Genomic DNA, 22267 nt, shown 5'->3' with positions numbered 1-22267 from the left:
CTGCACTTATATGCTGTGAAGCATGACACAAGACATTCCATAGTCAAAGAGCCAAAAATCAAAAACCCCACAATGTCTGTTTTAGGGAAACGGAAACAGACACGTCTCTCCAGCACTGGGAGGCCAGTGACCAGACCACAGCTGACAGGCAACGTCAGTCAGTAAGAATACCCAGTAAGGCCTGCACTTCAGCCTGGGGGTCAGGATACTCCACAGGGGCTGGAGAAAGAGCAACCAAAGCAGAATCAGGGCAAAGACGATTCATAAAGACTTTTTTGGTCATTAAAATCATGCTAAATTGTAAATGACTTCTGTAGTTGGCCTAGCCTCTAATGTCCTTTTTAGTGGAACAACAACAACAACAAATTTATTTTTGTATAGCGCATTATCACAACATTACATCGTCCCAAAGCGCTTTACAGCATCCCCACCCAAAGCCCCCAGTGAGTAAGCCATAGGCGACAGTGGCAAGGAAAAACTCCCTAGAAGGAAGAAACCTTGGGAGGGACCAGACTCAAAGGGGGAGCCCATCCTCCAGGGGCCGGCAGGGAGAGTCAAATACAGTTAAATCTGAAACACAAACGGGGAGCAGGGGGGAGATGACAAGCCGGTGCCACCACTCCCTCCAATCGCCAGGCAGCCAGAAGGCAGGGAGCGGGTCATACAAGGAAGATGACACAGGCAGAACGGCGAGCTGGATGCATGGTCGTCATTGGTAGTGGCGATGTCACATGTTGCAGGGTGTGCTGGACATCTTGATAGATTGAGGGCTCCAGGCAGCACCCCCCAGGAGAAGGTGGTGGAAATAAATGCAATTAGTCAAAGTAAGGGAGACTATAGGCAGTGCTAAAAGTTAGATGAGTGCAATATGAAGTGCAATGCTCCGGCAGATATGGCTATGGCAGCATAAGTAGGAGGGAGAGGCAGGTGGGAATGCAGGCATGGGGAGTCCCTGAAATGTCAGCACTCCAATCCCACAAGCAATTGTGAAGCTAGAGTGACAGCACTGTCAATTCAGTTTATCCAAAGCCAATGGCACCGATCCCCACCCAGCTCTACACCTCACATTATAGGTTTAACTGGGAGTGAGAAGCTAGCTAGAGCTAGAACTAGTGTCCCTATAAGCTAAACTAAACAGGTGTGTTTTTAGTCTAGACTTGAATATTGAAAGTGAGCCTGAAACCCGCACATCCGGTGGAAGACCGTTCCACAGCTGAGGAGCTCTATAGGAGAAAGCTCTGCAGCCTGCCGTAGATCTTTCTACCCTAGGTACTAACAGATATCCCGCACCTTGAGATCGAAGCAAGCGTGGGGGATTGTATGTGGTCAGCAGATTATTAAGGTAGTCTGGTGCAAGGCCATTCAGTGCTTTATAGGTTAACAGCAGTATTTTATAGTCAATCCGAGACTTAACTGGTAACCAATGAAGGGAGGATAAGACTGGTGTGATCTGATCTTCCATCTGCCATACTACAAACCCAAGTCCTAACACCATAACACAGCTCAGTCAAAAAAGAGCAGTACTCGAGTTTGATTGCATGCTTTTATTTCATTCTTAATAAAAATTAAAAAAAGCTTCATCCAGTGGAGGTCATGTGAGTCTAGCTCTGGAAACAATGGGGGCACACAGCTGTATTCTGATGAGTAAATGTAAGCAGTCGTCAGTGATGGCCAGTGGGATGTTCCATGTCTGGATGTAGTTTTTCTTGCGTTTTGTGTTTTTCATGTCTGCCCACTTTGACTGCACTCTCCTCAAGGTCCTTCTGCTTCTGCCACTCTTCCTCACCAGTATCTCCTCCTTCACTGGTATAGCGCTTCCTACTAGTTAAATGGGGTAGTTGGCATAGGTGGCAATGCCACAGGCATTTTTGCTGTCACGTGCCAAATGCATGTAACCCTCCATGCCCCATTTTTTCCCCCAGCTATACAAGAAGCAAAAAACGAAAAAAAAGTTAGATAGGCACGTATGGATATAGTCTCTTTAGTCTACTCTGCAGGTTCAGGCACAGCATACGCTGTAGTACAGAAGATATTATAAACGTGCATCAGTTGTCCATAGTCCATAAAGACCAGCTGCAGCCATTGCTGCACCAACATGTAGTGAAACTGACCAATCACAAGAAAGACATTGTGGAGTCACACCTGTTCTTGATGATCCAGTACTTTCTCCTTTTGGCGGAACTGTATCCCACGACAAGAATTGCATGATTAATTGTGTTTCTTCGGCACCTGGGGTCATTGTATACACCTACAATAGAAGAGGACAGATCTGCAAGTTTGACATATGATTCACCATTTGGTCTGCTTTTACTGATTCTGAATTGCATTGCCACCATTTAGTTTGGTCTTGTGGACAATGCTAAAAGAAATATTTTTATATATAATAAATATTGTTAACTCCACATTTCAGATCATACATAAGAATGACATGATTGTGCAATCGGGTGTGGGGTCATGAGAACTCAGCACTTCTCGTAGAAACACTTAATGTGCTATCTGTGAAAAAGATTGCTTTGCTGTGAGTAGAAGCTAGCAGAGAAATTTAGATACAGAATGTAAAGTTCAATTGCGTGTGTGTGTGTGTGTGTGACAGAGAGAGAATTGTTGTCATTCACCTGGTTATTGGATGGAACACATTTAATATATAAAAGAAACACTTTCACAACAGATATAAAGTAATTTCTACATGCCCTGTGGAATTATTATTATTATTATTATGCCTGATATTTCAACTTTACACATTATAACGTTACTTGAAGTTAACATTATTTCGCTCTTACTTTTGTGACATGTATATCGCACATATGTCACATTAGGGTAAGAATGACACGCACAAATAATCTGTCTTTACCACTGGATTTTACAACTCAATAATTATTGTTGTTATTCCAAATGTCTAGTGTGGTTAATTGTTCAGCTCACCGTTATTAGACCATATGGAAATTAAACTATGCAACTTTTTTGATAGTGTGTGTTTGAACAAGAGAGAAAAGCAACAAGCATATCAACTGAACATTTTTCCTGAATAGGTTGAACAAAAAATCTTTCTTTGAATTGATTCTTGGAAATTTAGCTTGAAGTCATGAAAAAGTCATGGAAATTTGTTGATCAAAAAGTGTATGAACCCTGACATTCACTTTGTGTTGGAATTCTATTTACTAATTTGTGAACTTGATTTGCTCTTGGCTTCACTTGATTGTGTCTTACTGATTTTCTCAGTTGCTTTGATGCACTTCTCAGATCAGAAATGAAATTCTCATAACTACTTCTACTGCCTCCACATGATCAAGTCACTTGTGCACATCATACATGCAAAGTCTCATTGTTTTGGTCCAACTGCAAATGCTTTGGCACAGTCATGCAAATGATTATGTACGATCATCTGCAAATTCCTACATTTTCCATTTTTTATGACGTTAGTGAAATGTTGTACTGGTTCTCTGCATAGTCTTACCCCCCAAAACATCTAGGCATTAGTTCATTGTATAAGTCATTTCATGCAAAATGGTTGAACCAGTTTTCATAATCGGTCAACCATATTCTCTATACATCTGTTAGGTTTTTATTTTTTTAATAAATGTGTCCTGAATTGATGAATTGCTCTAAGTTGAATCTTGACTTTGATTAGTAGAGGGGAATGCTTAAAGCATTAGATCAACCAGTGATCAACCAATTCTCTAAAATAGCTCAGAGGTGCATCTCATGAACCTTCAGTTGGCAAACATATATTGCCAGCACAACACATTGTTACAATTTGGCAATGGAAGAGGAAATGAAGAGGTTCAGCAGCCGGAAAGAAGAAGAGGAGTGAGGCTGCATGGTGGAAGGGCAGGGAGGCAAAACGGAGGAAGAGGTAGAAGAGGCCAAAAACAGAGGCCTGTTCCTGATGAAATGAGGGCCACAGTTGTGGACCATGTCCTCAATTATGGCCTTACAATGGGCGAGGCTGGTCGAGGGGTGCAGCCGACTATTAGGAGAACACCTGGGTCCTCAACCATCCAAACGTTTCATACAGACAACAGCTACGTAATCCAACTCTGTTCACTGTATTGTAATACTGTAGTACAACTTTGTACATTTTCAGTCATTGTCATCAAGAGTCAGAGTTTACATCAGAAAATACAGAGTACATTGCTTTTGGCAAGAAGACTAAGCATTTTGACCATCTTGTTCGTGAACAATGAAACAAGAACTGGTCATTCTGATGGATAAACTAAGGATTTGGACCAAAGCCACTGAGGAAAAACTGCAATAAACTAAATGGTAGCCACTTGTATAAGTGAGAATTTTAGATAAATATTTATTTTTATGCTTGTAATGGCTGGAAAGGCACAGCTAACAATTGAACAGAGAGCTCAAATTTGAAATTTTAGTAAAGAGCCAGAAAAGTCAGAAAGTTAAATGTCTCCTAGCATGGAGAGAGCTGCTGTTACCAAAGAAAAAGGTTTACAGGAAGTAACAGTGACCAGAAAGGGTCTGGGGCAAGCAAAGTGGCATCAGAGGCTAAAGATCAACACTGAGTGACATGCAAAAGAAATGGGAAGATGACTGCAGGCATCTGAGGGCTGTGATTAATGTGTACAGAGGGAAACTGGTATCACTTAATACAGTCAAGCAAAGACTGAGAGCAGCTGGACTGCATGGTTGAGTTAATGCCAGGAAACCTTTACTTCGTGGTTTTAAGAAAGAGAGATTACTATAGGCTAAACAAGACAAACACTGGAGTATTCAGGACTGGGAACAGGTCTTGTGGATGGATGAAAGTCAACAAGATTGAAATGAGCATCTAGCAATTGGGACAGAACTCTGAAACTTGAAAAGGAGCTGGGAAGTTTGGGGTGGGCCCGAATACATGTGTGTACTTTTTTTTACTGCGAATAGAAAAAAAATCACAGCTGTTACAATGGGAAATGTTACATGAACCAATGTTATGTCAGTAACTCATTATATGGGCACTCTAGGCAAGATTCTGCTGAGCGCCCCCTGCAGGTACTAGTGACGAATTGCACCAGCTTACTTGTCTTTTATCGTTAACTGCTAATGTCAAATCGTGCAAAGCACATTGTCCATGACAAGCCCGGCTGAGGAGAGAATCTCACCCTTTTTGTAGAATTGGAAGGTGTGCAGTGAGGCACTGACTCCTGCAGACACGGGCCCCACACTGGCCACAGCGGCCTGCAGTGCTCTCTCATTCCTGGATGCCACGTTCTTGTAGCCTTGGCATTTCATCGCCTTTCCTGAAGCATTATAGACACATCGCCGGTCCTGATGGATATAAACGATTGTATGTACAGTAAGGAGGGTGTTTGGGGGCCATGTGGTCCCAGTATTCAGGCAGATTGTCACATTTCTGTCAGGTTAAGAATTTTTATGATGATACTTTATATGCTATTTATTCTTTGGTTTTCATCAATCCCATCTACCACTGGGGAGTGAAGCTTGGAGTCAGAGAGCAAGATCAGCCGTTTTTCTGCTACTTCTGAAGCAGATTTTTTTTTAAATGGCCTTGCTTGGGTTATTGTTTTGAATTATGCAATATTTTCAGATTTCTACATCTACATATTTGAAAACTGCTCCTGGATTATTTTAAGCACATACATTGCACATCTTCATTGTCTATAACATTTCTATAACATTACGATAACATTTCTTAAGTTGAAGAATGAACCAGGAATTATAAGAGTAGACTAGATGCAATCAGTCATAGATAAGATATGTTTTTGTGAAAAAATTAATGAATGGCCCACCTTTGCAACATAAGGGTACGCCTCCTCAGTGTCAATGCCCTTCATGTGGACGTATTCGAAGGCAGAGTGCATATAGCCTCCTTTACAGCCATGGCTTTTGGTGACACAGTCCACCAGGTTCTGAGGGCTGAGTGGCACCAGCTTCCCCGTCTTCTTCTTCATCAGGCCCTCTAGGGCACCAACGGCACTGAAGGCCCAGCAGGAGCCACAGGAACCCTGAAGGGAGGAAATCGCAACTTTGAAAAGGCTGCCTCTTTCTATTTGTCCACCAGGGGGCAGGACTGTGTTTCTCTAAATCAGCGGTTCCCAAACTAGGGTACGCGTACCCTCTGGGGTACGCAAGAGGCTGTAGGGGGTACGCGAGGGAGCGGGGGGAATCACGAATTCGAACAACGAGACAGTCAGTAATTCTCACAACAGCGGAGTCGGTGACCTCCAAAAAAGCCGTAAAACACAAAATACAGTCGTGTTTATGTCATATGTTTTTGTGCTTATTAAATTTAAGTGTTTCCAAAGATTAATCCCACAACAGTAATAAAATAAATGTCTTGCTTTAACATAAATACTAAAAGAATAGATCGCTTTAATCGCTATTACAGTTGGGTATGGGCACGCGGTCTTATTTAGAAAACATACAAAAAGAGACGCATATTGTCAGCAATCGCGGGGCGGGCGAGCTGGGAAGCAGGTGAGCGAAGCCGTGGCGTAGGGCAAACAGGGTTTTATTAACCAAAAGACGGACAGGTACGAACATCCACTAACACTACAATGACAGATCTGGGGAAGACAGACTGAGACTCGGACTAAATACAAAAGACTAGGCAGAAATAACAGGACACAGATGATCACAATTGGTAATCACACGAGGTAACGAGGTGGGCGTGGCACACATCGGGATCGAACGGAGCGGATCGTGACACATATAATGTTTAATCATTCGTTAATTTGTATTTGTCCGGTCCAGGAGGTTAATTTTGGGGATCGTTAAAGTGATAGATCACCTATCTTGATTAAGCCTGATTCGGTTCGTTATATATATTATTAAAAAGTAAATATTAAGTAAGAATGAGAATATGAACAACCATGGGAATTATTTTTACAGTGAAAACAATTGGTATTAATTATATTGTATGTTCTTGAGTAATCGATAAAATCAGTATATGCAAGACATCAATCTGTAATAGTGGAAAATATGTCCAGTTGATATGTCCAGTATGATCTAGGTCTGTGTGGTCAGACACTGTGCAATAAACAGAATTTTTAGGAATATGGCAAATGTTCACATTGCAGCATGGAAGTAGGTTCACTGTCACAACGCTGACCGGGGAAGCAGAGGCGAGGAGACATAGGATCGGGGAAATGCGGGGTTTAATGAGGAAAAGGAACACACACTATAGCGATAAAGCAGAATTACAATACAATGACAGGACTGGAGAAACAAACGGAAACATGGACTAAATACAATGGACTAATGACAAGTTTGACAACAATCAGGAACAGCTGGTAAACACGGGGAATCCACACAGGGTTAACGAGGGGGCTTGGCACACGGAAGGAGCGGACGATCGGGGCATGCCACTCACTGGAGAGCTTTGTCACGGATAACTTAAATGTCTCTAACAGCGTCTAACCGCACATTAAATAAAGTCCTGCGTATTTTTCTATTCTGAAATTCTGCCATGGCATGCACCAGTAAGATGCTGGTGCAACTTTCCCAGGACCCTAGTCAAAAATATCTGCCACTCTGGTCGCGGAAAACAAGCGCTAACGGAAATACATGAAAAACACGGGAGCGGTAGAAGATTTTGTGAAATTTGACGGGAATGGGACGGTACGGGAATGACATCCCACGGGACTGAACGGGATGGGAATGGGTTTTGAAAATTTGGCGGTTAAATTGGACGGGAACGGAAACCCTCCAACGCGAATGGGATGGGACGGGAACCAGAAACCTTTTCCGTGCCCATCCCTACTGTGAAATTCTCCCACCGGATAGCAACAATCTATTACTAAAATATATTAATAAATTCATTTGGTGGTAAGAAATAATCGACTGTGCAGTATTTACGGTATTTTTATGAATGCGGTATTGCAATCTATTTATAGACACTAATTAAGAGTCGTTGGTAGCAGGGGGTACGGGCTGAGGCTGACATGTCTGGGGTACGTGGCTGGAAAAAGTTTGGGAACCACTGCTCTAAATGAAAATGTTGCATTTGTGAACTCTGAAAAGGACAAAGCAGTATAGAAAATGAATGAATGAGTCTGATTGAGCAAGAATTTGTATTAACCCAAGAAATGTTCTCATCTTACTGTGGTATAGTTTCATTTTCAAAATGAGTGATATAAAAGCATACGTTTCCAATAATGTCACTACATATTACCTATCAAATAACACAGGCTTCAACTCAACATAAATTTGTCAGCTCAGCAGGAATCGTTTCAGCTAAATAACAGGAACTCCCCATGAATGGTGTGGACCTTTTCCTTATAGTTGATGACACAACTTTATGATATATTACATTTGTTCAAACACAACGCTGCTCAGTACATGGCTTATGAGTGTATGTGGTAAGCTGGAATTCTTAGTTCTCAGGTGAATCAAAATCAAAGGTGATTTTCAGAAAAGTAAAGGCTTTACATATCAAAAGTGTCTTTTTTTTATTATATTCTCAGGTTTTTGGGCTTCCCATCTTACCGTATACTATTGTGTAGTGGGGTTGTTTTTTGTCAAAACAAAATGGCAGGGGAAGATGAACTGCCTTTTTTATGGCTATAATAAATTTTTCTTGTGAGCGGCCTTTGATGTCGACTGAAATGTGACTTTCTCATATTTATGAAATGACGATACCTCTGGTTGCTGTAGGGAAATTCTCTTATTGCCTACCCCATCATGCTCTCCATGACACAGATGGAGGGGAGAGCGAGCTTGGCAGTGAAGGGCAGCCACCTGCAGCAGCGCCCATGGAGCTGGGGGGGGTTATGGGTCCGCAAACGTGGCTATTCTGCCAAGGCCCAGGTTCAAACCAGTCACCATCACACGCATAGAAGTTTAGTCCACTGGGCCATATAACCGCCCCCTATGTTATATGTAACTATCTTAAGCAATATAAAAAGTCAGCCTAAGTCCATGATAAATTACATAAACATACAAGAAAATAAAAGCTAATAATCATCTGCTCTCTAGTCCAATGTCTTCTCCCACAATCCTCTGCACTGACCTGCTGTCTGACTGGGGTGACATAACCCTTCTTGCGGTAGTCAATGGACTCGGGCAGCTTCTCCAGGTCACCGTCAGGGAGGAAGGTGTTGTTGGACTCAGTGATCTGTGGCACTCTCAACCCGGTCATTATCGCGGTCACTTCCTCACTGGTCTGTGTGGATCAGCAATCAAAGAAATTTGCATCCATTATGGGTTTGTTTGTGGACTTAGTATTCATCTTTAAGGCAGTTTCTAATTGGTCTGTTGAATAACACACTGTTGATGATACTTTTGGCCATGTTACTCATGTAGATGGTAAATGAAGTTTTTGGATATATCATACTGTAAGAGGTACTTACCATGTCTCCCAGGCTGTTCATCCCCAGCTCATAGGAATGGATCCCCTGCTTGTATTCTTGGTTATGGGCATCAATCAGTCGCATATTCTTCTCCCAGATGGACCTCCGACTTCCTTCCTCCTCCTGAAAGTTCCAGCCCAATCATTAACAGTGTTCTTAGTGATCCAGGCTATGGTGAGCTCATTCTTTCACAGCCAGAAGCTCAGCATGTGCCGTCAGGTCATCAGAACACTGATACATGACTTGTCATTGATCTTCTTGAATGTCAATATATCTCTTTCCTCCAGGTATCCCTTCACAGGTTTGCCATACCTCTCTATCATCATGCATGAACCTACCCGGCTATTGTACTCCTTCTCATAGACGGTCTTCCAGCTCTCCCATTCCGAGTCCAGTAGCAGCGAAGGACCCTGAGTGAAGTTGGCCAGCGCCAAGATGGGAAGCAGCAGAACACCGCCACACCAAATCATCCTGTGAGAAAACGGCAGTAGGCAAATTATACAATTAAGGTTTCTTCAAGGGGTCAACATGAGGACAATGACCTTTCTGCTACATTCTGGTTTACATTTGACGCCCTGTAACCCTACTGTTGTGTGTTAATGGTGTCTTACCTAAGCAGTCAAGCACTGCTTCATCACACTGATCATTGTGAAAAAATCTCAGGGAGTTATGGCATGTTATTGCCAGTGTTGAATGAAAGGCCTATAGGTTATAATGGAATTAACAGATGCAGTCAGACTTGTTTTCACACTGAGACATTGATGATGGACTTAGTTGAAGGTGAAAAGGAATATACTGCATATATAAAACACTATGACCAAATTCCTTTTGAAGGAATAATTGAAATTTTTATATCAGATCTCAGTTGCTTTTGTTGAAAAGTAGACAATAAACAGTAATACACATAAGATACCTGAGGCAACTTCGCTTAAGTGGAACCCTACCAAAGTCGTCACCGGAACCGATTACTATGAAATACGGAGAATACTATAACGTGCATATAATCCAAACCAAGAAAAAGTCAAATAGTGTGGAAAAAAGAGCCCAAAACAAGTTAAAACAACATATATAATTATACAGTATGTAATATTACAGTTTTGAAAATATGCATTTAAAATTGTATTAATTTAATATATTGACAACCAGACATAGGGGAATCTGTAGAATAACACATCTGTAAAGTTAAATAATAAAAATAAATAAATAAAATGTAAGGAATGGTACCTGTCTGCAAGTTGTGGAACAGAAGTCCAGACTCCCCTCTGAATACAGTTAATGTGTGTTTATATAAGGAAGCATTGGTACGGAAGTGAGTGGGGGTAAAATTTATTTTAAGTTGATGAGAAATACAGGAACACGGTGGTTAATGCAGAGACCAGGGTTTGAGTTCCACTCTGGCTTTATGTGTGTTGAGTTTGCATGTTCTTCCCCCCCAAAAAAACGAGTACTCCGGTTTCCCCCCACAATCCAAAAACATGCTAAGGCTAATTAGAGCTGGCAGATTGTCTGTAGATGTGAATGTGTGAGTGAATGGTGTGTCCGTCATCTTGGTTTTTCTGTGGTTTATGCCCATAGTATATGGGGTATGCTTTTGATTGAGAGCTTTGGGCGTCTCACAAGGATGCCACCTGCTCAGCTCCTAAGGGCAGGTCTCACTGGGAGCAGGCCCTGAGGCAGATCCTGGTCACACTGGGCGACTGACATCTCCCAGCTGGTTTGGGAATGCCCAGCGAGCCCCCAGAGTGAGCCAGTCAATGGCCCTGCAGAGAGAGGTCTGGTTTGTCCTGCTTGTTATGCTGCCAGTCTGAGGATGGATGGATATCCATTATCCATTGCATTCATGCAGCTTTAAAGCAACAGTGACAATCATTTCACACATATTATATACAAAGTATAACAAATACAAATTAATCAATGCCACACACATGTAAAAATGTATACATCTTTTTATACAGCTAAATACATCTTTTTAAGTTATAGAATTTTATTCCTTTTGATTAACCAAACGTTGATGAATTTAGCTAAATGCCGCTAAACAACCAGGGGCTGTGGTGTTAGAGCTCGACTTTTATTTAATTAGAAATAGATTATTTTATACTATTTACAAATAAGCCAGATTAACAAATAGAGTTAATGTGCATTCTGTCAGGATGGTGGCGTGCTTCTCACAATTACACGTGTGTTTAGAATCTTCCTCATTTCTTGTTGTCTAAATGATTTATAGGCCCATTCATATTAATTTAAAATAACGCTATAACAAAAAGAGCTAAATGTTGCCTAATTTTAGGCAGTTACTCATTTCTACACCGCCCACCCGCTGTTCGCACGATAAGAAAGTCCAATTCTGCAAATCATGCAACGGCTATAGTCCGGGGGGTGTGTGTGTGTGTGGGGGGGGGGGCAATAAGCTTAACATACAACTAAATTGTTTTATTCCTTAAATCTTATTGGTTTAAAAATGTATACTAATGTGTCATACAGCCGTTTAAGTTATGGCACTTTGTTCCGCTGATTAAACAATTGTAGTTAGATACTTAATCCAACACCGCAGCGGGGTGAGCTGTGGTGTTAGAGATCGACTTTTATTTAGAAATATATTATTTTATACTATTTACAAATAAGACAGATTAATTAATAGGGGTAATGTGCTTTCTGCCAGGATGGGGCGGCTGGCTGTGTGCTTCTCACACCCAGGACCAGCGATTAAATGGCGTCCATTTTGTTTCATTGATGCTTCCTTCTTATCACTCACGACTCCAAAAAGTCTCTTGCGCCGACGCCCCGTTCGCCCACTGTGACCATTAGCTGACCGACATGTTTAGACATGCAATACACATAAATCCCCCCTACAAACAGGATGGCTCTGTTTTTACTGATGTGAAATAGTGTATTTTGTTTAAAAACACCCCGTTAACAATACACAGCTACTCCTTTTACTATTTAAAACTGCCAGACCCTCTTTCCTCTCTAGCTAGACCCCGTTAAAATTACGCCGTTAAAAGTTTTGTTATCCTCAAAACGCATTTAAACCAGTACATTAATAAATTCATGTATTTTATTCTTTTAAAGACTATTGAACCCGCTTTGGTGCCATATGCTTTTATCTTGTAGGCCGCAGGATAACGCCATTTCTACCACCTATAGGCCAGGGTGTGTGTGTGGGATATTATGCTTAAATTCTTTATTAATTATCATTGGCTTTATGCTTTATAACATATCTTATACTTATTTTACACACATTTACTTATTTTATACACACTTTAAAATTCAGAAAACTAGTTGCCTCAGCTGTTTTCTATAAATGATAGTGGTGTGTGGCGATTTGTTCGCACAATAAGAAAGTCCAATTCTGCAAATCATGCAACGACAGTCAGGGCGTGTGGGACAATATGCTTAACAAACACGAATGATGTTTTTTTTATCCCTTAAAAAATTAATATATCCAAGGTATTATTTTACCATAGTATGATGCTAAATAACATTCACTAGTTCCTACAGCTATTAAATGTAATAAAATAAACCGGGGGCATCTTATTTAAAATAAAACTAACAAAATACATCTAAATACATCTTTTTAAGTTGTAGTGTTTTATTCCTTTTGATTAACCAAACGTAGATGAATTTAGCTAAATGTCGCTAAACAACCCGGGGCTGTGGTGCTAGAGTTAGACTTTTATTTAAATTAGAAATAGATTATTTTATACTTATATATATATATGTTTACAAATAAGTCAGATTATAAAATAGAGTTAATGTGCATTCTGTCAGGATGGTGGCGTGTTTCTCACAATCCAGGGCCATCGGTTAGCATCACCACAACAATTACCGCTGCTAGCCATTTTGTCCCCAATTTGACAGCGAGGTGGCTTTTTAAAGGTGCGCACATTTTAACAAGGATTACCCAGCGTTATTCCTTGATTCTTGTTGTTGAAATGCTTAGGGCAATTTACTTTATTATTCACATTGGCAGAAAAGTGCTTCATTACTTAAAAAGCGGTATGGTTAAGGGGTTTATTTGAAATAACAGGCGTACCATTGTTGCCGCCATTTTGAAATGGGGTGTCTGCGTGAGTGCGCATGCGCCAAGTTCTGCCCCCACGGACAATCATTTGACGTGTAACTTTTGAACAGGCCGACACCAAGAGTCTGACATCACGTCCACTGACATGCAGGAAGTGACATCACAGATCCACTGAGGCGCACAGCCATAGATATCTTCCATGATACATCCATTGACATGTCACAGATCAACTGTGAAGCACACATTATCGCTTTACAGCAGCAGCTCCTTCTCAATTTTACAAATTAGTTATTAGTTCATTTAAAAATGGTTCGTAGTTATCACTCACTTGTTTGTATGCATGTGTTTCTAAATTATAAATAGTTTGTGCTTATCAGGTATTTCAATTATCCATCCATCCATCCATTAATTTCTGCTTATCCGAGGTCGGGTCACGGGGGCAGCAGTCTCAGCAGGGAAACCCAGACTTCCCTCTCCCTGGCCACTTCCTCCAACTCCTCTGGGGGAATCCCGAGGCGTTCCCAGGCCAGCCGTGAGACATAGTCCCTTCAGTGTGTCCTGGGTCTTCCCCGGGGCCTCCTCTGAGTGGGACATGCCCGGAACACCTCACCAGGGAGGCGTCCAGGAGGCATCCTAATCAGATGCCCGAGCCACCTCATCTGGTTCCTCTCAATGCGGAGGAGCAGCAGCTCTACTCTGAGTCCCTCCCGAATGACCGAGCTCCTCTAAGGGAGAAAACTAATTTTGGCCGCTTGCACTCGCGATCTCGTTCTTTCTGTCACTACCCTCAGTTCGTGACCATAGGTGAGGGTAGGAACGTAGATCGACTGGTAAATTGAGAGCTTTGCCTTTTGGCTCAGCTCCTTCTTCACCACGACAGACCGATGCAGCGCCCGCATCACTGCGGACGCTGCACCAATCCGCCTGTCAGTCTCCCGCTCCATCCTTCCCTCACTCGTGAACAAGACCCCGAGATACTTAAACTCCTCCACTTGGGGAAGGACCTCCTCCCCGACCCGGAGAGAGCACTCCACCCTTTTCCGGCTGAGGACCATTGTCTCGGATTTGGAGGTGCTGATTTTCATTCCAGCCGATTCACACTCGGCTGCGAACTGTTCCAGTGAGAGCCAAAGGTCACAGTCTGATGAGGCCAACAGAACCACATCATCTGCAAAAAGCAGAGACCTAATCCTGAGGTCACCAAACCGGACACCCTCAACACCCTGGCTGCACCTAGAAATTCTGTCCATAAAGGATATGAACAGAATCGGTGATAAAGGGCAGCCCTGGCGGAGTCCAACCCTCACCGGGAACGAGTCCGACTTACTGCCGGCAATGCGGTTGTACAGGGACCGAACAGCCCTTATAAGGCAGCCCGGCACCCCCTACTCCCGGAGCACTCCCCACAGGACTCCCCGAGGGACGCGGTCAAATGCCTTCTCCAAGGTGGGTTGAGGCAGGTGGGGCTCTGCCGTCTGCCAGCCGTGGGGTGCCCATGCCTCAACTGCTCGCCCACTTTTTGCATCTTAGTCATATACACAGTCCATATTACATTAGGGTCTAGGGGGTGCGGGGAGGGGGATGGAGGACTTTGCCATCTGCCAGTGGTGGGGCCCTCATACCCGAACTGCACCCACTAATTTTAATGCATTGTAGACATAAACACACAACTCTCTCACACATGTACATGGACACTTCACACCAACATGGGACGGGGAGGGGATGGGGGCCAAGGGCCCCCCCCTAACTCTCTGTCTTTGGCCCTTCGCGGGTGGGGTGGCCCGCCGGGTGGAAGACCCATCATGGGGGGGTTCGGGTGGCCCTGTCGGGTGTGGGCGGCCTCCTCTCTTGGGCCGCGGGCCGGGCGGTGCTTGGTTCTGCTGCGCCGTGGTGGGGCCCTGGCGGGCAGTCTGGGGAATCTTGGGACACTCTGGGCCCTGCTAGGCGGATTGGGGGGTTCGGTTTGGGCTGGGCGGGGGGGTCTGCCGCTCCCCGGTCGCCGCGGGTCCGCTCCCGGGTGGGGGGGGGGTCTCTTTATATGGGCCCCCCTTGGATTATCCTGCAGTGTTGGGGGGGAGGCATGCCGGGTCCCTCCGGTGTGTGAGGGGCCGTCCGCCGGGGGGGGGGGGGGGGGGGTGGGTTGGTGGGGCCCTTCGGCCTTGGACCCGCCTGCCTCGGTGGGGGGTGGGGGGGTTGCGATTGGGGCTGGGGGGCTCGCCGCCCGTCCTCCCTGTGCGGGGGTTGGCGCCCCCTTAGTCCCTCGCGGGCTCCCTCTCGGGTTGGGCGGGTGGTTGTCTCAGGGATGCGTGGCTGTGGGCTGTTGTGCTGGGGGGGGCGGTAGGGTGGCCTCAGTTGCCTGGTTCTCCTGCCTTCGCCTTGGGCCTGGGGGGGGGAGGTGCTGTCGCCTCCCCTGACGGCATCAAATGCCAGCACATCCAATGACAAATCAGGTCACACCTACACTTGCACATGCATACAAGAATGGTTGAGCGATCAATATCATTATTATTATTACTTTTTAGGGTATGTTATAGATTTAGGAATTGAAATATACATGTATAAGGGTACGATCACGTGTGTGTATGCTACATATATATAATACCGATTTGTCACATTATTAATTATTATTATTATCACTGATGTTGTTATAATTTTTGTTGTTTGATGAGTGTTATGTTTCTTATGGTTGTTTGTATTCTGTATTCCCCTATACTTAATTTTTTTCCATCCCACCTACATTATTAGTGTTATTATTTCTGTATACCTTTTTTTTTCTCCCCCTCTCCCCATGGTGATTGATGTCTGTTCTCGTTACGCTTGTTGTTTCTGTATCCCCCCCTGTTTTTCTTTTTTTTTCCTTTTTCCACGGTACTGGTGAGTTCGGAGCGGCCACAATCTTTGCTCTTGAATTTAATGTAAAATAAAGTTGTCCTCCGAAGAGGGGGGATGGTGGTGGGCAATAAAAAAAATAAATAAATGCCTTCTCCAAGTCCACAAAGCACATGTAGACTGGTTGGGCAAACTCCCACGCACCCTCCAGGACCCTGCCGAGAGTATAGAGCTGGTCCACTGTTCCACGGCCGGGGCGAAAACCACACTGCTCCTCCTGAATCCGCGGTTCGACAATCCGGCGGACCCTCCTCTCCAGCACCCTCGAATAGACCTTACCAGGGAGGCTGAGGAGTGTGATGCCCCTATAGGTGGAACACACCGTCCAGTCCCCTTTCTTGAAGATGGGGACCACCACCCCGGTCTGCCAATCCAGAGGCACTGCCCCCGATGTCCACGCGATGCTGCAGATGCGTGTCAACCAAGACAGCCCTGCAACATCCAGAGCCTTGAGGAACTCCGGGCGGATCTCTTCCACCCCCAGGGCCCGGCCAAAGAGGAGCTTTTTAACCACCTCAGCAACCTCTGCCCCAGAGATAGGCGAGCCCACCCCAAAGTCCCCAGACTCTGCTTCCTCATTGGAAGGATTGAGGAGGTCTTCGAAGTATTCCTTCCACCGACCCACAATGTCCCGAGCTGAGGTCAGCAGTGCACCATCCCCACCATAAACAGTGTTGATGCTGCACTGCTTTCCCGCCCTGAGACGCCGGATGGTGGACCAGAATCTCCTCAAAGCCATCCGGAAGTCGTTCTCCATGGCCTCGCCAAACTCCTCCCATACTCAAGTTCTCGCCTCAGCGACCGCCGAAGCCACATTCCGCTTGGCCTGCCGGTACTCATCAGCTGCTTCCGGAGTCCCACAGGCCAAAAAGACCCAATAGGACTCCTTCTTCAGCTTGATGGCATCCCTCACCGCCGGTGTCCACCAGCGGGTTCGGGGATTGCCGCCGCGACAAGCACCGACCACCTTACGGCCACAGCTCCGGTCAGCCGCCTCGACAATGGAGACGCAGAACATGGCCCATTCGGACTCAATGTCCCCTGCCTCCCCCGGGACATGGGAGAAGTTCTGCCGGAGGTAGGAGTTGAAACTCCCTCTGACAGGGGATTCCACCAGACGTTCCCAGCAGACCCTCACTATACGCTTGGGCCTGCCAGGCCTGGCCGGCTTCCTCCCCCACCAGCGGAGCCAACCCACCACCAGGTAGTGATCAGTTGACAGCTCCACCGCTCTCCTCACCCGAGTGTCCAATACATGCGGCCGCAAGTCCGATGACACGACCACAAAGTCGATCATCGAACTGCGGCCTAGGGTGTCCTGGTGCCAAGTGCACATATGGACACCCTTATGCTTGAACATGGTGTTCATTATGGACAATCCGTGAGGAGCACAGAAGTCCAACAACAAAACACCACTCGGGTTCAGTGGGCACGCGGTCTTATTTAGAAAACATACAAAAAGAGAGGCATATAATGTTTAATCATTCATTTTGTTTTTGTCCGAGTAACAAAGCAAAGGAATGATAATTAAGCTGCTTCAGTCGAAAACTGCATTTTACTTCTCATTTAAAATAAAATGCAGGGTTGGCAACTTTGGTCAGCTGCATGGAGTGAGATTTTCTGTTCTCTGTTCTGCACACACATTTACATGTATGTAAGTTTTATTACCTTGTAAATAGTCTGTAGGGTTTGCAAACTGCCGTAACATTTTTGATGCAGCTAATTTTAAGTTCAGAATGGAATATAGATTTGCCGTATGATTTCTTGTGTGAGAGTCTGAAAGAGTTTGCAACCGTGAACACATATATTTTTTGTTTCACATACAATTGATTTGTATAGAAAATAACCGTATACAGTTGTTAAAAAGCGGAAACTTAGACCAACATGAAATCACCAATAAACGACATCTATTTATTCAACATTTTAGAAAATGCATACTACGTTTAAAAATGTCCAGCTTTACGGTTTCAGGAAAGAACAGCCACTCTGTTATGAACGTTACGGTTTTTTGAGTGTTATTAGTGTTAATAACAGCAGCTAACAACACAATAGCGCAAACAAAAGGGCTGCATACGCCGAAGTCGTTCTTGCTTGTTCATTGGGTGGGAAAAGGCGGTTCTAGTGTTATTAGGAGGGTAATAAGCGTTACCTGCAAGATCGCTATTTTTCTTTTTGCTGCAATTGTTTTCATTATTACTTTATTTAACTTGACACATCACATCTTTAAATTCTCATCCTTGCATTAGAATATAGACCAGTTAATACTGATGGTATCTCATGCTGCATCATATGTTTTAAAATCACTACACACTGAATATTGAACTGAAGCTTGACATAAAAAAATTAAAAATTGCGACCTAAAATAATATTGATAAAATTATGAATGGCCTTCTACACACACACACAAATACATTATATGGTCTTAAAGTCCTAAATGGAAGAAGAAAAAGATAAAAGATATTTCACACTTACTTGGGAAGAAGGCACAAACTATCATTTCCATATTAATCGAGTCCCAGAATTCTTCAATGTTCACTTCTCCATTGAAATTCTTGGCAGGTTCTTTGAGGTCACTGACTGAATGAAAAATAGCTTTCATGGACCAAAAATGTAAAATTATAGGCAAATCAAACTGCAGTAAATATGTTGACAGTAACATATTTTTACAACACATCCTGAAAGTGATTGTGAAGAACATCATGTACAGTATGAATTTATTAACAATAACAACCAAGTCACAACCTCACTGGAATCTCTAGTATAAGACAAATTACTGGTTACTTACCAGCCATGCTAAATACACCCTTCTTATGGAGGTCCATCACAACCAGTGGAGGGTAATAGCCACAGTTTACACATGTATATGTGTAATCATGGCTAGTAAGAGCTTCAAAATGACAGTAGCCATGCAAAATGGTGTCATTCGGTGGAAACGTAACATTTCGCAGGGCCTCCAAGGATCTCACAGTTCTTGAAACTGCAGTGTGATTCTGAAGGACAAAAGACCAAACTTGGCTATTAAACATAACAGTCAAAGATTGAGTTGAAATAAAAACACACCCAGAAACAGTATATGATACCTGCAGGGAGTGCCTGGGTATGACGTGGTCGTCAAAGATGTGTAGTCCTGCCTTCCACTCTTGATAGTGATACACCCTCTGGCACAACAAGCATTGCTTGAAGTATGTTGACACATCTGGGGGGCGAGGGGATACAGCACAATGTGTTACACGTTATACAAAGTGTCATGGTAAAAACATGACATGCTGAATTATAAAAACATCACACTTACCATTAATAATTCCACCAATGCCAACGATCTTGGCTTTGTTTGTTATGAGGACTGGTTGCTCTGAAGACTGTTGATTCCATGGGAGTCGGGTTAGTTTGGAGTGTTCTGAAGTAGCTGGCCCCATGATCTTGAGGGGTGGGGGTTGTAAGGCGTCTACCACAGTGGCTGACTCTGTGATCTTGGTCGGTGAGGGTAAAGACGCATCTGATGTGGTTGTTTGGCAGATTTGCAAATGTTTCAGTGTTGCATCTTTCCGAACAATTGAGCAAAAGGGACAGTGGTAATGACCAGCATGCCTGCAGTCAAGGTTGCACCGATTTATGAATTCTGTTGAAGGAATTTAACAAACACATCAGTTTGACAGACTTTTATACAACACAACTTACAAAAAGTTGCGGGTCGGTCTTAAAGAGATCAAAACATATAGACAATGCATGAAATGGTACAACACAAATGGGTACCAAGGAATGCTATGTTAGTTAGATCTAGTTAAACAAACACTGTTGTGAGAACATATCTACTTCATTCACCAGAGTTTAGGAAAATCTAGTTAGGTTAATATGATTTTACAAACCAAAAGTTTCTACAGATGACATACCTTGGAATGAAATTCCGTTCGTTGCGTGTGAATCTACATGCACCTGGGCTTGTAGTAACGTTGTCGGTTTAAACATCGTTACTGGGCACAAAGGGCAATGGGAACTATTGCAACACTTAGCACATCTTGCTAACTGAGGCACGGCATTCCTTCGTCCATCTGTTGGTCAAAATAAAAGACAAAACACCTTGAGAACTATTGTGTATGCATTTATGGGTATTTTGAAGGAGTGAGATTACTTACACTTACTCTATATATGCATTTGAGTGGCATGAAAACACCATTCATCTGATCAGAGTAATCCACACATGAAAATAAGTTAAGTGTGATGTGAAGCGTGATGTTATGTTAGTGAACATGGAGGCCGTGTGAGAAGCATAAAAACAACAAGGCTACACGAACAGACAGTCGGAGGTGTCTGACCATGGTGCTAATTATTTTACAATTTTTCTCCGTTGCTTTGGTGCATTTCTCACAACAGACTTATCAGTTGCATAACAGCGAGTGCATTTCTCAAAAAGGCAAAACATAACGGATGACCAACAAAAGCAGGTAACCTCTTCAAAATACTTAGTCCATGCCTCAAAAGCGAGTTTACGTCATTGAACATGTCAGTGCTATCAAAATACCAAGTCCATGAATGTAAAGTCATATTATCAATATAAAATTGGCACAAATATTTTTTGATGCACAAAACATCTGAATGACAAGGGCAGGAAACATAAAAATAAACACTGACTGTGGGAGATTTTGAATCAAAAAGAATATTTTACTGATTGTACAGGTATATGGTGACATACCAGGCACTGCAACTGCAGTCTAGAAAACAAATGCATTTCAATGCCTTATGTGCATAACATGTAAAATGAAAAAAAAAAAAAACACAATTAAAAAATCAAAAAGGGAAACAATACATACTGAAACTCTAAATGCTTTCTACAATTGCTGCCGATCCTGTATATTGGACCACATGTTCTCATCCACATTACAACGGGTATCTTCCTGTGCAATGCAGCGTGGAAAGAACCTCCTAGAATGTCTTATCCAGCCTCTGCTGTTATATCCCGACACGCAGCTTCCATGGCAGCAAGCAGTGTCATTTGTGTATGTGGGTTACAGTCATATACCTTCCACCTCCAAGCTGAGAAGAACTCCTCAGTTGGGTTGAGAAATGGGGAATATGCTGGTAGGAGTTCCATCAGCATCCTGGGGTGGTTGGCAAACCATTGCCTGATTGGGTTGGAGTGATGGAAACTCACATTATCACAAATGATCACATACTGTACTGTGGTACATTTTCTTGACCAGTCTCCTCTTCAGGAATGAGATCCTTGTAGAGGGTGTTCAAGAAGGTAAGCAGATGTTAGGTGTTGTATGGCCCCATAAGAGGGATGCGAGTGTGGACCCCATTGTCTGAAATAGCCACACTCATTGTGATATTCCCACCCTGCTGGCCTGGCACGTCAACAGTAACTCTCTGTCCACTCAGATTACGTCCACGTCTTCTTCCTTTGGCCAAGTTGAAGCCAGCCTCACCCATGTATATGAAAATATATGGTGGTTCACTTGATTCCAGGTCCATTATACACTGTATCAAACAAGATACTACAGTAAGCTTGATGTAAAATGCATTTTTGTTTTGGAGACAATAGAGTCAAATCTAACATTCATGTTGCTTTCACAACGGTAGCAAATGTGTCAAGGTGAAATCAACTGTACTGCATGTTGATATACAATGTTGGACTATTTGCTGTACAGTAGATTACAGTTACAGTATTACTGTACATGTTTAGTCTTACCTGCACATACTGGTACCAACGTCCCTTCACGCCTTCACTATTCCTTTCAAATGGTACATAGTATAACTGCTTCATACTCATTTGGTTTCTCCTCAGCACTCTGTCAATAGTTGAGATGCTGACAGACTGGACATTCTCAGAGACATCGTTGTCGTTATTCGCTATGACCATAGCAGAAATAGCCTCTTCCTGTTGAGGAGTGACAATAGGCCCCCTGCCACCTCTTCGAGGAGGTCTTGAAGTCCTACGTGTCACAGTAAAAATACAAGACTGAATGGACAACAGTAACATACATATTGTCTAGTGTGGACTATGAAATACTGTAACATTATAAAGTAATACACACAAATACAGGTTTAA

At 43.4% G+C, this 22267-nt stretch overlaps 1 protein-coding gene across 1 annotated transcript; it reads right to left on the bottom strand.

The window, feature by feature from the left end:
* Positions 1 to 1529: 1529 nt before the first annotated feature.
* Positions 1530 to 10567, bottom strand: LOC140581872 (cathepsin K-like). The gene is made up of 8 exons (XM_072705517.1): positions 10533 to 10567; positions 9647 to 9779; positions 9309 to 9431; positions 8969 to 9121; positions 5748 to 5963; positions 5100 to 5265; positions 2143 to 2248; positions 1530 to 1922 (listed from the first exon to the last, which is right to left on the bottom strand). Exons 2-8 carry the CDS (start codon positions 9776 to 9778, stop codon positions 1826 to 1828), a joined length of 993 nt encoding a protein of 330 aa, XP_072561618.1. The 5' UTR covers position 9779; positions 10533 to 10567; the 3' UTR covers positions 1530 to 1825.
* Positions 10568 to 22267: the final 11700 nt, after the last annotated feature.

This window comes from Paramormyrops kingsleyae, chromosome 23 (assembly GCF_048594095.1).
Source record: "Paramormyrops kingsleyae isolate MSU_618 chromosome 23, PKINGS_0.4, whole genome shotgun sequence".
Classification (NCBI taxonomy): Eukaryota; Metazoa; Chordata; class Actinopteri; order Osteoglossiformes; family Mormyridae; genus Paramormyrops; species Paramormyrops kingsleyae.
Note: the sequence above shows the minus strand (reverse complement) of the source record. Positions and strands in the feature narration are given on the sequence as shown.